The 16292-nt window shown below is 38.4% G+C and overlaps 1 protein-coding gene across 1 annotated transcript in view; it reads right to left on the reverse strand.

The window, feature by feature from the left end:
- LOC124622498 (protein PTOV1 homolog) overlaps nucleotides 1-16292 on the reverse strand; it is a 319275-nt gene that overhangs the window by 201556 nt on the left and 101427 nt on the right. Inside the window, exon 3 of the mRNA XM_047148215.1 lies at nucleotides 7882-8117. Coding sequence (XP_047004171.1) covers nucleotides 7882-8114 — 233 coding nt within the window. The 5' untranslated portion in view covers nucleotides 8115-8117. The remainder of the gene's footprint in view (nucleotides 1-7881; nucleotides 8118-16292) is intronic.

Consider the following 16292-nt stretch of genomic DNA (forward strand, 5'->3'; position numbering starts at 1 on the left):
TTTCTTGACATGTGTAAGAACATGGGAAAACTACAGAATGAAGATCCTCGTTAGCATTCAATAAAGGAATCGGCAGTGAAGGCGGCGATGAAGATCATCACAACGGCGGAACTGGCGGAAGAGGCAGGCTTTTGTATAAAAGCACCAGACTGTAGTGTCTGTTCCCACAGTGGGCGGCTGCAAAAGGCATCTGTCCCACATGTTAGTGGCGACCTCACTTATAATTCTCAGCTAAATGCTTGAATTTTTATCATCGAAAGGTTCAACTACCTTTCCCCCAACCAAACTTTAACCTAAGACATGATGGTAAATTTCAAAAGGAAAACTATTCCAGGAAGTAACCAATCTTCCATCGCTATTCATGGCGGTGCAACTAGGCCTTTGGATTCTGGAGAGCCTAGATCATCATATAAGGAAGAGTCAGAGCTTCCAAGTACTTCTTCAAAGATAAGACCCAAGAAAAAACATCTACTGGGGACACTGAATATCAACACACTTATGAAAGTTGGAAAACTAAAACACCTAACGGACACTCTCAATCAATGCAACATACTCATATTAGCTCTTCAAGAAACAAGGTATCTGGATGAAAATGCATTTGAATCAGGTGGATACAGGATCTACAAAGGAAAAACAGCCATTAAAAATTCCAATAATACGACTATATTAGGGACCGCATTTATGGTCAAACAGCAACTTACGGAATCAATAACTAATTTTAGCTCCCCATCAGAACGAATTTCATTTCTGACGTTCAAGTCAGGCAATAAACGTTACACTATTATAAATGCACATGCACCTATTAACCAACATAACAGAACAAATGCTGACAAAGTGGAAGATTTTTGGGAAATGCTAGAACACGAAACATCCATATTACCAAAAGAAAATATAAAAATTTTAGTGGGAGACTTTAATGCACAAGTTGGCAAAGAAATAAAATTTAAATCAGTAGTTGAGATTATCCAGCACATGCAAGAACCAACAGAAATGGGGAAATACTCATAGATTTTTGTAGACAGTTTAATCTGAAATTAATGTCGACATGTTTCAGGAAACTTGCAAGAAAGAAAAACTGTGGGTATCACCTAATCCAAATCAAGGTGAATATCAGTTGGACCATGTGGCAATAACGACTCGCAACTACAAGGAAATCTTGGATGTCAGAGTGAGGAAGGGCCTAAACATAGACTCAGATCATTATCTGACAGAAATAAAGACCATGCTCCAACCAAACAAACCTAAACCAAAACCAAGAAGATTTCCAAGAGTAAACACTAAATCTCTCCTGCAAAATCAGGACAAATTCTGTCATATACTAAACACAAGAAAAATGGATAATTGGGAAGAAATTAAAGAAACAATGCTAGAGTCAGTTAAAGAAATGGGACAGTCATGAAGAATACCGAAACACAGATGGTGGAACGAGCTGTGTGATGAAACAATTGACAATCGACTAAACGCATGGAAAAAATGGAACAGTAATAAGAAACACGAATACTGGGAAGAGTTTAAAGAAGAAAGGAAAAAGACAGCAAAAATCATCAGATCAGTGAAAAGAAAATATGACAAAGACAGATCAGAAGAAATGGATTCTGATTTCAAAAGGAACAACACTAGAGACTTCAATAACACTTTCAGAGAAGTTTTAACAGGATTCCAGTCACCAAGTTTACATTTTAAAGATAAAAATGGAAAAATGGTTTTAAGCAATAAAGATAACTGCCAAATTTTAGCTGAATACTTTGAAATCTATTAAATTGTGAGGAGCCTAATGACAGGTTACAATTTCAAAAACCACAACATGAAAATCCACCGTCGGAACCACCTACAGTAGAAGAAATAGAAAAGATTATCAAAGCATTGAAGAATAACAAAGCACCAGGTGAGGATGGGATAGTGGCAAAAATGTGGAAACTAGGGGGCTTATCCGCATGTCAGAAAATTCACAAAGTAATTAAAGACATTTGGACAAAAGGAATCATACCCAGTGACTGGAAACAAGCATTGATCCACCCTCTCCATAAAAAAGGAGATAAAACAGACACCAACAACTACAGGGGCATATCCTTGTTATCTATCAGTGACATACAAAATACTTTCTAAAGCATTTTTAAATAGAATAGACGAACAAGCAGAACCAAATATAGGAGGTTATCAAGCAGGATTTAGAAAAGGTAGATCATGTGCAGAACAGATTCTTAATTTAAAAACAATTTTGAGAGTGAGAGCTACACAAAATAAAAATACAGTAGTTACTTTCGTAGACTTCACGAAGGCTTACAACTCAGTTGACAGACAAACACTATTCCAGATACTTTATGAATCAGGGATAGATGAAAACACCAGAAGAATTGTTGAACAAACGCTCACAGATACAACATCAAGAATTAAGTTTCAAGGCGAAATTTCTGAACCATTCAAAATCAAAACAGGAGTATGACAAGGAGATGTCCCCAATTCTCTTTAACTTGGTTTTAGATAAAATAGTAAAAACATGGGAAAACACATTAAAAAACAGAGGCACAAAGGGTATAAGCATGGGCCAAGGAAAGAACCAATTTGAAGTGAAATGTTTAGCCTTTGCAGATGATATGGCATTGATAACTGAAAACCGAACAGACGCAAAAGTTATGCTTGATCTGTTACAGGAGATTGCTGAAAAGACTGGGCTAAAGATATCTTATGAAAAAACCAAGTATTTAGAACACAAACATAATACAGAAAAGTTTATGAAAACAAAGTATGGAAAAATTAAAAGAGTTGATAGATTCAAATACCTAGAGGAGTGGATCCAAGCCAATGGACTGGATGACAACAAATAAAAAAAGAATAAAAAAGTTAGAATTTGCATATAAATTAACACAAAACTAATACAACAAGAAATCAATATCCATACAAGCAAAGATTAAACATTATAATTCAGTTATTAGGACACAAGCAACATATGGATCAGAGTGCATAACATTAAATAAGAAAGGCGAATTAAGAGAACTAGAAAAAAGAGAGAAAAATATTAAGAAAAATTCTAGGTCCTGAGAAAAACAAGGAAAATAGGTGGATTAAAAGGAGAAATGAAGACCTATACAAAAATACAGAAAAGATCACAGATACAATGAGGAAGAGACAGCTAAAATTTTTTGGACATTTAAAAAGAATGGAAGAAACACGGATTACAAAGAAAATTTTTAATTATGTTAGTAACCTGAAAAAAACTGTAGGATGGATAGAAGCAGTAAAGAAAGACGCCAACAAAATAGGTGTTACAGAAGAAATAATACGTGATAGGAATAACTTTAGGCTACTTATAGAAAACGCAAACTATGAAGATGATGCGCCAAAACCTCGACCCAAGAGAGTGTGGACAGATGAGCAGAGATGAGCAGAGATGAGCAGTTGGCGAGAAAATGAAGAAGTACTGGGAAGAATGGAAGAAAAAGAAACACCATAAGTCTTAAGTTGTATGCGGTCCATAGCTGGCCAAATTCATAAATAAAATTAAAAAAAAGGGAAACTTTGGCAAAACCTGGAAACGATGATCTGAAGAGACTGTACAAAGTTGAGGACGACGTCTTATTTTTCAAAGGGCATCTTGATGCAGATAATTGGAAGATGTGTATTCCCAAGAAGAATGAGAATGACTTAATTTTGTACATGCACATCACTTGGGGACATTTTGGAGTATTAAAGTGTGCTCAGAAGATTCAAGCATACTGCTACTTCCCAAATATTCGCAGGAAAGTACACAGACAGTTAAGGATATGTAAAATTTGTCAGCTAGCCAAACCAGGAAATTTTTGTGTGAAAGATTTCCTACACCCTATTATACCCACTAAACCGCTGTCAATCATTTCGGTCAACGTCTGTGGTCCTCTACCATCATCATCAAGGGGAGGATGCAAATATATTGTAGCTTTTCTTTATATATTCAATAAGTATGTCAAACTTTATCTGTTAAAATCAGCTACTGGTGCATCCATAGCCAAGAAACTGGTCGAGGATTATATAGTCAAGGTAGGCAAACCAGAGGCTATTCTTTCTGACAATGGGTCAATGTTCACTGGATTTCATTGGAGACAAACATTAACCAGTTGTGGTATAAAACAAATTCTAACATCAGTGTACCACCCTTCGGCAAATCCTGTGGAACGAATTTTTCGTGAATTAAACCGGTTCATGAGAACATATTGCCACAACCAGCAACCCAAATGGATCGATTATCTGGACGATTTTCAGGAAATTGTAAACAATATGCCACATACAACCCATACGAGCTGATGTTTGGAAAACAGGAACAGAATGACTGGATTCGACCAATTCCTAAAGTAGCTATTAACAAAATGGACCTACAAAATAAAGTACAACAATCCTTACTCAATATAATGGACAAGGCAAGGAAAAGGAAAATATATTTAGACAATTGACTTGGAAAAATAAAAACGTATGAAGTGAAAGACCAAGTTTTAGTAAAAACTCGTCCTAAGGCTTCACTTATACAGAGGAAGAACACAAAATGGCAATTATTGTATCAAGGACCATTTGTGATTACCAAAATACCCCATCCAGGAACTTATGTTTTGAAGGATGTGAAGAATGGAAAGATGAAAGGAATGTATCCTCATCACTTGTTAAAGGAATTTCATGATAACTGAAGATTCTGAAGATAGAAGATACTATTCTTATCAAATAATATTGATTAGACAATTTTCATTAAACCCATGAATCAGAATCATACTTAGAATAGTTTCTTTCTTTTTGCAATTTAGTAGTTAGTTTTTCTTTTCAGGCATAATGTACGAGAGATACGCAGACATTATGTATTTGTTTTCCACTGTAAAGATAAGTTTTCTTTTCAGTATGCAGAGAATTTAGCAATAGTATGAATGATTTCTTTTAAATTTTTTTTATTTAGTTGATAGTAACTTCAATCAGGTTTCATAATGCATAATGACCATGGGTTAGTGACTCAAATGAATCTGGTCTATGGCAAGATATTTTTTCTTACGTCAATTTGACAATGTCAGTGTATGTTTGTATTTTTTTTTTTTTTTACTCACTGAGCTGAAATCATGCTGTTCGGAAGGGGCAAACCCGTTGTCAGTTTAAAAAAAAAAAGAGCGCCTATTACTTTGTTTCAATCTTTTGTGATGGACATTGTCTTTATAATTGTACTATTGTTGTAACATACCTGTGTATTTAAATTATGTTATGTCAATTGTTGCTCGCGAAGTTACCAACTAAGTGAATGCCGATCAGTTACAAGCACATCAACAAGTGTTAGAGTCCATCTGAAAGATGACGAGCACAAGTTGAGACGGCATCACCAGTTGGATTTGTGTATAGTGCATTCTACGGTTGTTGATAGAAATGAAGAACACCTTACTACTTCTGAATATTTCAAATTCAGGACAGAGAATTAGAAAGAACTTTAGATTAGAGTCTATTTCAGCTCAGCATAGATCAAACACCTTTTCCACAGAACTTACACTGATTCTTATTTTCATGTTAACCATATGCGGACAACCATAATACCCACGAGGATACAGTGAAATGGGAATAGAATTCAATCAGTTGCCCGGAGATGACAGATAGAAGGGAATCATAGATGGACGTAAACCAAGGCGTCGACGGTTCACCTCAAGACAGAAGATTAATAGTATTGTGTTTCTTTTGTGAACAGTGTTTAAATTCATTCAAAAAAAAATCCATATTGTAAATATTTTTTTTCCATTGTAATTCAATTAATTTTCTTTGCAAATGAGAAATACGAGGATGATAAATCTACCCCGAGGTTTTCCTTGGTTTTCCTTTGTGGGGCATGGCCGAATGGCTAGATTACCCGTTTGAGACATCCCAAGGCGTGTGACAGAAGCTTTGAGTGATGATGAAAAAGGTTTCTGATCACATCTCATGCCATCCTCGACAAATGAATAAAAGCAAGCAAGTAAGCTATGCATATAAGCTGCATCAGTAATTTTCAAGCAGCACAGGCTTTTTCAGCAGTATATGCACCCAAATCTATAATTTCCATTTTGATAGTCATTCACTAATACCAAAATATCATAAGAAATATAGTGGACATTAATACTCTAGTGGACATTAATACAGCGTCATAAACAATCACCGATGTAGTGTTGTGTGAACGCTCGTGTTTGTTTTTGCCCAAAAACGTTCGTCCACAAGAGGGGCATATATTATGTATCATGCCGCGTAACTTGCTGTGACAGTGCGAACGAGAGAGAGACAAAGATATTGTTTATTACTCTGTGGCGGTCAGTGCTCACATAATTATTCTTAGGATATAGAGCTTTTGTTGTTCTTAAGAGTAATTTTTACTAGAAGAGAGCCATTCTTGTGATGTAAAAATCAACGCAATTGTGAGTTTTTGATTCATATTGTAAAATATGTGTGTATATGGAAGGAAATCAGTTAATAGAACAATAAAACATTGTTCATTTCAAGAAGGTACGTGTTATTCTACACCCAGCATATACTTCTATTGTGATTTAATAATAAATACCAACTTGAGAGCAGTTCCGACGGGAGCGTTCAGTTCTAGTGAAATAGTTCGATGTTTTCTTCAGAAAAGAAGTCACTTCATGGATCATTCAAATCCACAATAGTACCTGGACATTTCTCAGAACTGAAAGCAATCTGATTGCTATGCAACAGAGCCCCGAAGAATATTTATCTGTACTTTGGTTACCACTTTCAGCTCAACACGGTATCTGCAGCATCTGGAGCAGATTTCTACAACAGTGGAAGCGTGTAATCTCTATCAGTTTCACACATCGCCCTGTGTACGCTGTATGTATTTACCCACAACAGTGAACATACAGTTACTCACACACATAGAAACACAATACAAGGTGGTGTAGGAAACATTTCAGCATAAAGGTCCTGTAGAGATAAACAGTAATTAGCCTAGTAGTAAGAGTAGTAAACAAAAAAAATTATTTTTTTTTTTGCCAAAAGAACCTAAAACATCCATGTTAAATTTCTCACAGAAATGAGCTGCCTGTGAATACTGTAATCACTGTCTAGCTTACATACCATGAAGTAAGGAAACAAATAATTCTCTTAAAACATTAACGTTTTATACACGTTAAAATGTCCATTTCAGTAGCTGAATGCTCCACTAGACAGACCCATTTGTGGGGGTCATGGGTTTGATTCCCGGTGCTGCAAAGTATTTTTCCTTGGTGGGAGAAACAGGGTGAACTAAGACTTGTGATTTATTAAGAAGCTATCTGACTGGGAGGCAGTGGCTCCAGGATCAGAACACTGACAACCACTGGGAGTGAGGTGCGCTGATCCCATGCCTCTCCATACCACATCTGATGATGAGTGACCGAGGATGACACAGTGATCAATCAATTATTGTGTGGTCTTCAGGGTCCGATTGTGGGGTTTCCTTTCTACATGCTGAAATAACTGTTCCGGAATTGTTTACTTGCATGAGAATTATGTTGATGGGCAACGTCTCCACAATAAATTGAATCAGTTAACAATTCAGGTAGATCAATTGTTCCACATATACTTGTATTACATTAACATTAAGAGACTTGATACTTGAAACTCATTTTTAATCTGAAAATAATATTCCAAGTAATAAAAATTAAACATTCTGTGTAATCTGAGACCTAGACACATTAAAAGCCAATTCCATAACATATAAAGTAAATATACAGACTGCAGTATAGTCAGGTTAGTCTATAAAATAAATTTAAGCTAAATCCCCACTGCACAAGAGGAACATTTCATTCAACATTTTATGTTTTATTGTTTAACACGTCAAAAATTTATTAAATTATGAACTAATAATGCTTGTGTTCAGAAACAAAGAGATATGCTTTTTATTTTATGGGAAATGCAACTCACCAATCTTGTTTATCTTCTGGGTGCATTGAAATTTGACATGGTATTTCATTAATATTGGTAGGATTTTCTATCTTTTCTACCCATTGAAGCGTGCCCTGCCAACAGGTCTCGTATTCAGACACTGGCTGCCTCTGCTGCTGTTGCTGTGATTGCTGTTGCTGTGACTGCTGTTGCTGTGATTGCTGTTGCTGTGATTGCTGTTGCTGTGATTGCTGTTGCTGCACAGGAACCATCTTCTGTTAACAAACAAGTTACCAATATGATCACTTTGAATTACTGTTAGTTGAACAAAACTTTTGCCATGCAGAAAAATATACCACATTTATTTATTGCTTATTTAGCCTGACCAGATTAGAGCTTTAAGGCCCTCTCTTACATATGATCAGGAACAACACATACAAAACATATTACAAAAACATTCATGGGTACAATGATAAAGATCATAATAATAAAAATAATATAATGAAAAAATAGTTGACACTAATAATAATACTAAAAGTTATTCAGAATGGTATCGAGAAGTTTAGCACATCTGAATAAATGTTTAATATTACGGAAGCAGAAAGGGTAAAGGAATAAGAGAAGACTGAAATGATAGCAACAATGGATGTTAGGAAATAACAGAATTTAAATAAAGAACTCTGTCAATATGAGGGAGAGAAAAGTTAAGACGGGGGAGGGGGGAGGGGAGGGATTGAAGAGAGTGAGCTGCAGAGAGATAGAGATGGCTATTGGCAGAAGGTGGGCCATCAAGTGTCTTTTGGAGTTTGAGAGCAATTTAATTTCGCTGATTCTTTGATGAAGACTGTTCCAAACTCAGGTCGCTGATACTGAAAATGATTTAGACAAAATCATTTAATTGGATAGATAAAAAATCTACTCACCTAGCGGTGCCAGAACACACATATGAAAGACTGTTGTAACTGGCAAGCTTTCGGAGCCACTGGCTCCTCCTTCAGGCAGAAGGGTTGAAGCAGAAGGCAGAAGGCTGAAGGAAAAGAACTTCAGAGGTTTAGGAAAAGAGGCAGATTTCAGGAAAGTCACCCAGACTTACCATATGGGATGAGAAGGAAAAACTCATTGTTGGGGACTGCATCGGATGAGATTTGAAAACCTGATATCTTAAAAGTGGAAGATAGAGTAATATGCAAGACAGAGACTACTACTAAAGCATTGTGCACGAGTTAATAAGAGTGAAAAGCTAAGTGCATTGTAAGTAACAGAGGTGGGAGGGGAGGCAATGAAAAATAGATGGGAATGAAAATGAAATATGTAGAAAACTAAAACGGAGTGAAGCAAAGAGTAGTTACAGTGTAGAAATGCCGAGATGGAAGAAATTAATGTAACTTAAGGCCAGGTGGGTGGCGAGAACCAAGGACATGTAGTGCTAGTCCCCACCTGCTGAGTTCTGAGAAAATGCTTCAGAGAAGACGACAGAGCAGACATAGTCTGATAGTCTCTGCACTTATCAGCACATAGGGAGGAGTGATGTGATTGAAATAGTGTATGTCATAAATGTATTGCACACAAGCATTCATTGGCAGTTCTAGCTTGCGTGAGCTTTTGTTCAAAAAAGTCCTTGGGGAATAGCATCACCATAGTCAAGCACAGGGAGTATTGGTGACTCTACAAGCTTCTTTTTAAGTTTGAAAGGAAATACTTCTTTATATTTCTGTGGTGAATGAAGTGACTTTGACACCTTCTTAAAATCTGCTGTTGCATTTTTAGTCCAGTCTAAGAGATGATCCAGAATTAGCCCCAATTTCTCTGCAAAAGAGTAAAAGGTTATTTCTTTGTTGTTTAGGGTTAAGGATGGCAGAGATTCTCTGAACCGCGGGGTAAAAGTCTTTTGTGAGTGACTGAGACATTATGTTTCAAACCTATGCTCTGTACCCACTCAGATAAGACAGGTAAATCAGCAGTTACATACTCATTGAACTTGCGCTGAGACATAACTGAAGGTCATCAGCATGTAGGTGATATTTTCAGTGGGAGAAAATAGTTGACACATCATAAATACATAATGAGGAAAGTACACTCATGTTCAGGAAAAAAAAAAAAAAAAGAACAGAACACATTGAAAGACTACAGGTAGGATGTTTATACTCACAGGAGATTTATATTAGTACATTCTGCAGAAATGATTAGCATTCGAACAATGTCAGCCCACGGTTTCAAGGTCAACATTGATACCACGGCACACCACTACCTACAGGTAAATTGTACCTGTGGCACTATAAACCGAAAGTAACGGATCAGTGTGAGTTGAGCAGACACGTAGGACACCTCGCAGACGTATGCGTGAACCGTACCATCAAATCATTGAGTTGGAAAGAGGGTGCATTATTGGCATGAGAGGATGTGATTCACCCATCTGGGAAACTGCTGCTTATATGGGACAAAGTGTTTTGGGAGTGCAACAATTGTGCATGGAGTGCTGTAGAACACAACAATATGGGTCAGGTCACACCACCCAGACTACCTCCCAAGAAAATCAACACCTATAATGAATGACATTGCAGGACAGATTTGTGTCCTCCTTGGCTCTGGCACAACTGTGGAACAGAGTAACAGACACGTCAGGTGGAAATTTTATACATCAACCACGGCCTCTCAGCCTGGAAGTTTCAACTGAAGATTTTAACAGATTGTACACTATCAGTGGTGACAGACCGTTGTCATTTATTAGGGCACGGGTTACGTGTGCATCGTCCACTTCTCCGCCTACCTTTGATGAATGTGCAGAAACATTATAGATGGTAATGGTGTATGAAACAATGTCACTGGGGACAGAAATAGCATCAGACAGTGTTTTTGGATGAATCAGGGACCAGTTTCTTTGAAAATAATGGCTGCATTTTGGTTCACTGCAGACACGGGGAGCACCATTACAGCGACTGCATTTGCGCAAACATACAATGCCAACTCAAGGCCTTATGTTGTGGCATGCTACTCAGTACAACCACAGATCACAGTTGGTTTGTGTCCAGGGCACAGTGACCAGTGTGTCCTACATGAAAGACATCCTGTGACCCATAGCCATACACATTCTGCACAGCACCCCAGATCCCATTTTTCAGCGAGACAATGCTTGGCCACATGTTGCTGTATGAACACATGCCTTCTTGGTGTCACAGGATGTCAGCCTTTTGCCCTGCCCCACCAGATTACGAGACTTGTTGCCAATCAGAAATTTGTGGGATATGTGAAATTACGGGTGCACCACAGATGAACTTTGGAAACAGGTGAATACAGCATGGATGGCTATACCATGTCGATGCCATCATACATGGAACAAGTTATCAGGACCCACAGTGGACTAAGGCAACAGCGCACATGGTGAACCAAGGTGACTGAAACGCTGATCATTTCTGCAGACCATACTAATGTACATGTCCTTAAAAAAAAAAAAAAAAAAAAAAAAAAAAAAAAAAAAAAAAAAAAAAAAAAAAATGAGTGTAGTTGGCTGGCTCAATACTGATCCTTTTCGGACCTCTGAAACTACATACCTCCACTGTAACCTTTTAATTCCAATCATTACACACTGTTAGAATGTAAGGTATGAATGGAACCAATGTACAGCATCTCTGACTTGTGAGTTTAGCAAGTAGAATGTCCAGGGTAACAATGTCCAAAGCTTTGCTGAAATCCAAGAAGCACATAATAGTCACCTGTTGTTTGTCCATAGCTTGTTTCAGCTGGTCAGTCACTTTTGTAAGACTGTTGTTGTGCTGAAATTTTGCAGAAACCTGACTGGTATTCATATAAAATATTATTTGATGCTAAATAAGCTGCTCATGGACTAATATGGCCTGTAGTTGGAAAGCTGTTTGACAGATTACTTCTTAGGTATTGGTTTTTTGGTTTTATGAGTCCCTGCTTCTGGGATGTTGAGAAGATGCTAGAGGTCAGAGAACGGTGAAAAACGTCCATTATTTTGGGCAATAGAGGACCGATGACAAAATTTATCATTTGCACTGTTATCATGCCCTGCAGCTGCTGAATGAATACATACAATGGCATTCCTAGCTGTATTAGGGCTTATCAGGTGCAAAACATTTTTCATTTGGTCAAACTAATGGTACCTTAAAGAAGTCGATAGTTTGCACCCTTTTGTGTTTACCAAGTAAAGATGTCAGCATGGTGAAACAGTCATTTAGATTCTCAACAGGATATAGTAGTTCAGCTGCAGATTTAGTTTTGTCTATTCCTTGACCCCAAAGATTTTTTTCTGTAGCATGGTGGATGTGTGAAGGTCCTCAGCTAGTGAGAGGACATATCTGAGTTTTGCATTTCTCACAGGTTGACCAACATGGTTGCATAGAAGTTTGTGGGTCAGATGGTTATCAGGGGTCTGGTGGTGTTTGTATGTCCGGCGTGCTGAGTCTCTGACCTTCACAAATTACAAATTGTCTGAGGTGGTCTTAAGCCACAGTGCACGCTCCTTACTCTTACTGTTTTTTGAGGAGTGTGTTTATCGTACAAGTTGTTACAGCTCTGTAACACTCAGGTATACTGTACAATTCATGGTGTCCTGATTATATGTTTGAATACTTTATCACACAAGTTCGATGCAAAACCAGCTGTGACATGACATACAGAGGCAGCAAGTGAAGTGACAGCTGTCGTAACACCAGCCAAGAAGCAAGTCACGCTGGAGAATGTGAATAGTGAATGTCCACCTTGCAGACTCCACAACAGGATATAAGATGGAGTGTTGTGTAACCAAAGGCATGAGTTGGAATCTGACATTTGTGTACCAAACTGGACAGTCTGGAAAGAACAGGTGGAGTTCTGTATACGTGATCTACATTAAAACCCTTGAATAACTTTCGAGTGTTAGTGGATGAGCTTGTGAAAAGGCTGGCAATTGTATCCAACATGAATCAAGTTATATATGATCCATTAAGGGTACCAACATTATGTGCTCACATTCTTATTTGTACAGAAACAAGACACTTCACTACAGTCGTCTGTATGAAGAAGACTGGTTGAGTTATGGCAAATAAACTAAATACATAATTACACTAATCAATGACAGTTTGACTACTGTTACTACATACAGAAACAAACTACATCAAACAGTACTGTCAGCAGCTACGTCTGGCCCAAATATATAGCATTTCATAGCTACAGGAGAGATTAAAAGCTAGTGACATGTAAAAAAATCTGCTCAACTGCCATAATTTAGAGAGTGCACACATTACCACTGTAGCAATATGAGTCAAGATAGATGTAACGGAACTTGAATAGCGTATCTGCCTCTATTGGTTACGGTAGAGAGGTCGATCTTTCGGTCCTGTCTGTATATTTATATATAATATTGCATGAATAAAGGCTGGGCGTGTGTAAAGCTATTAAAGCTAAAAGTGCACGCCACGCGTTTTGTTACAATTTGGTTGGTCATAATAATAATAACATGCTTTTGAATACAATTAAAATATAACGGCGATACCTGTTTAGTGTTATTGGAAATAATATGTAGTAAATTAATGAGTAAGGTAGCCGATCCTATAAGAAGAGGTAAAATTGGGCATATTGAGGTGTTTTGCTTTATATCGAATTTTTGGTTACAGCAACAATGCGGTAGGGAGGAGGTATGCAGTGTGCACTGCACCTTATAATCTATTTCTGTATTTGGACTAGGTCGACTATGTTGTTGGCAGCAGAGGCTTTTGCATAGGTACCGGTAAAATTTACACAGCACGAGACTGGCAGTAGCACTCTGTTTCTAAATGAATCAAAGTGTAGTTCAACTTAGAAATTAGTCATAGTTAACTAAGACTCAGAGCACTGCAAATGTTTGCTAGGCTCTGAAATGGCCTTAAAGATATAAGCCTTATCTAGCCAGGAACTAATACTGTGCAAGATTCAGCTCTATGGAAGAAAGGGAGAACAAAACAGTGGAGCACAAGTTGGAAATTTTAAAATAAGACAAATATTATTTTTTAATTAACTTTCTTTTACAATTGCACTATGAAAAGCACAAACAGCCAGATGATGAGTGTGTGACACTCTAAACTGTAGCTAAGTGTTAACTTTGCTATCTTGCGAGTTTTACGCTAAATAAATTTAATAGTCACTTTGGATAATTAGAACTTGATATTACCTCCCAAAACTACTAGTCTGTCTTGCAACCAGGCATAATTATTAACGTTTACTTACCCTGCATTTTTAGGGTGAATTCTAATATCAGTGGAGTGTGCACTGATTTGACATTTCCTAGCAGATTGAAGCTGTGTGTCTCATAGGGAGCTGAACCTACAAATTTTGCCTTTCGCAGGCATCTGCTATATGGACGGAGCTACACAGAAACGACCCATAACACACCCTCACAGCTTTACTTCCATTAGTACAGGAGAGAGGAATGAAGAATCAAACTTCTTGGGGACATAATGGAGTTTCAACAGAAGTTGTTAAATTTGGTTTAAAAGTAATATAAATGCAACTTGCAAAAGTATTTTCACAATTTCTACAAGCGGAACAAAATTCCACAAAACTGAAACAATGCTCAAACTATCCCATTTCACATTAAGAAAGGGAAGAAAACTCTATAGATCTATCAGCCTCTTCTCTGTAATATGCAATATATACACTAAAATCATTACAAAAGCCAAGTCTCCAATCAGCCTCAAGGCTGACATGAACACCATAGCGCTTTGATAGGCATGCATGTATCTGACTTCCTCTGAGCTTAAAACTGACTCATCTACCCAGTTACAGGAGGACATGTAGCTTCATGTTGACCCCAGCAAATGACTCAGTTTGGTATTGTTGACATAAACAATTCATTGGCACAGGTGAATGAAGCGGTGAGTGGCACAAAGAGACCTGTTGTTGAACTCGGGAGTTTTTGGATTTGCCATATCATTATCAGACAAAGTAGTAAACTGACTACACAGGAATGAATATTACAGTGATTACCATTTGCAAGTTGTGAATGAAATCATAAATGAATCAATGAATAAGATTTCACTTTCTGCCTAAGACTGATACATCTATTGGAAAGTTTTTGACGTTGTTTCAACAACTGCTCTACTAAATAGCACTGAGAAACATTGTATTGATTCATCCATGTTAGTACACTGAAGAATATGTACATAAATGTTACACTTTCCAATTTGCTTCAATATACTGCAAACTACTGTGAAGTGCATGGCAGAATAGTTGTTGGTTTGGGGGATTAAAGGGACCAGACTGCTATGGTCATCGGTCCCTTTTTCCAAAGACAAAGAACACCCACAGAGAATAAAAACGAGGAACAGAAGAGATCACAGACGATACAGAACAAGAGAAACTGAGACAAAGACAAGACAAAACGAACTAAAACCACACAGAGTGTGACGGTGGTTGGCCAAACATAGAAATAAAAAAGGAAAAGCCAACCACATAGAAACACATTAAAAAATCAGTTTAAAATCATAGGCCAAAGGCCAGAATCAACACAAAACAATAAAATAAAACAGAAACACTCAGATTAAATGATAAAATCCCCCTGCCCGAATAAAACGTAAAACTAAGTCAGCCATAGTGGAGTCGTCTGTTAAAAGGGCAGGGAGCGTATCAGGCAGCGCAAATGTCTGCCTGACCACAGCTAAAAGGGGGCAGGCCAACAGAATGTGGGCCACTGTCAAAGCCGCCCCGCAGCGACATACAGGAGGGTCCTCCCGGCGCAGTAAATAACTGTGTGTTAGCCGGGAGTGGCCAATGCGGAGCCGACAAAGGACGACAGAGTCCCTGCGGTTGGCTCGCATGGATGACCGCCACACAGTCGTCGTCTCCTTAATGGCACGGAGTTTATTGGGTGTAATCCGATCGCGCCATTCAGTGTCCCAAAGCGCAAAAACTTTTCGGCGGAGGACTGCCCGCAAATCAGTCTCTGGGAGGCCAACATCCAGAGATGGTTTACACGTGGCCTCTTTCGCCAGGCAGTCAACATGTTCATTGCCTGGGATACCGACATGACCGGGGGTCCACACAAAGACCACAGAGCGGCCGCAACGCACAAGAGTATGCAGGGACTCATGGATAGCCATCACCAGACGAGAACGAGGAAAACACTGGTCGAGAGCTCGTAAACCGCTCAGGGAATCGCTACAGATCACGAAGGACTCACCTGAGCAGGAGCGGATATACTCTAGGGCTCGAAAGATGGCGACTAGCTCAGCAGTGTAAACGCTGCAGCCAGCCGCCAAGGACCGTTGTTCGGAATGGTCCCCGAGAGTTAGCGCATACCCGACATGACCAGCAACCATCGAACCGTCGGTGTAAACAATTCCAGAGCCCTGATACGTGGCAAGGATGGAATAAAAGCGGCGGCGGAAGGCCTCTGGAGGGACCGAGTCCTTCGAGCCCTGTGCCAAGTCGAGCCGAAGGCAAGGGCGAGGAACACACCACGGGGGTGTACGCAG

Source organism: Schistocerca americana, chromosome 7 (assembly GCF_021461395.2).
Source record: "Schistocerca americana isolate TAMUIC-IGC-003095 chromosome 7, iqSchAmer2.1, whole genome shotgun sequence".
In the NCBI taxonomy this organism is placed as follows: Eukaryota; Metazoa; Arthropoda; class Insecta; order Orthoptera; family Acrididae; genus Schistocerca; species Schistocerca americana.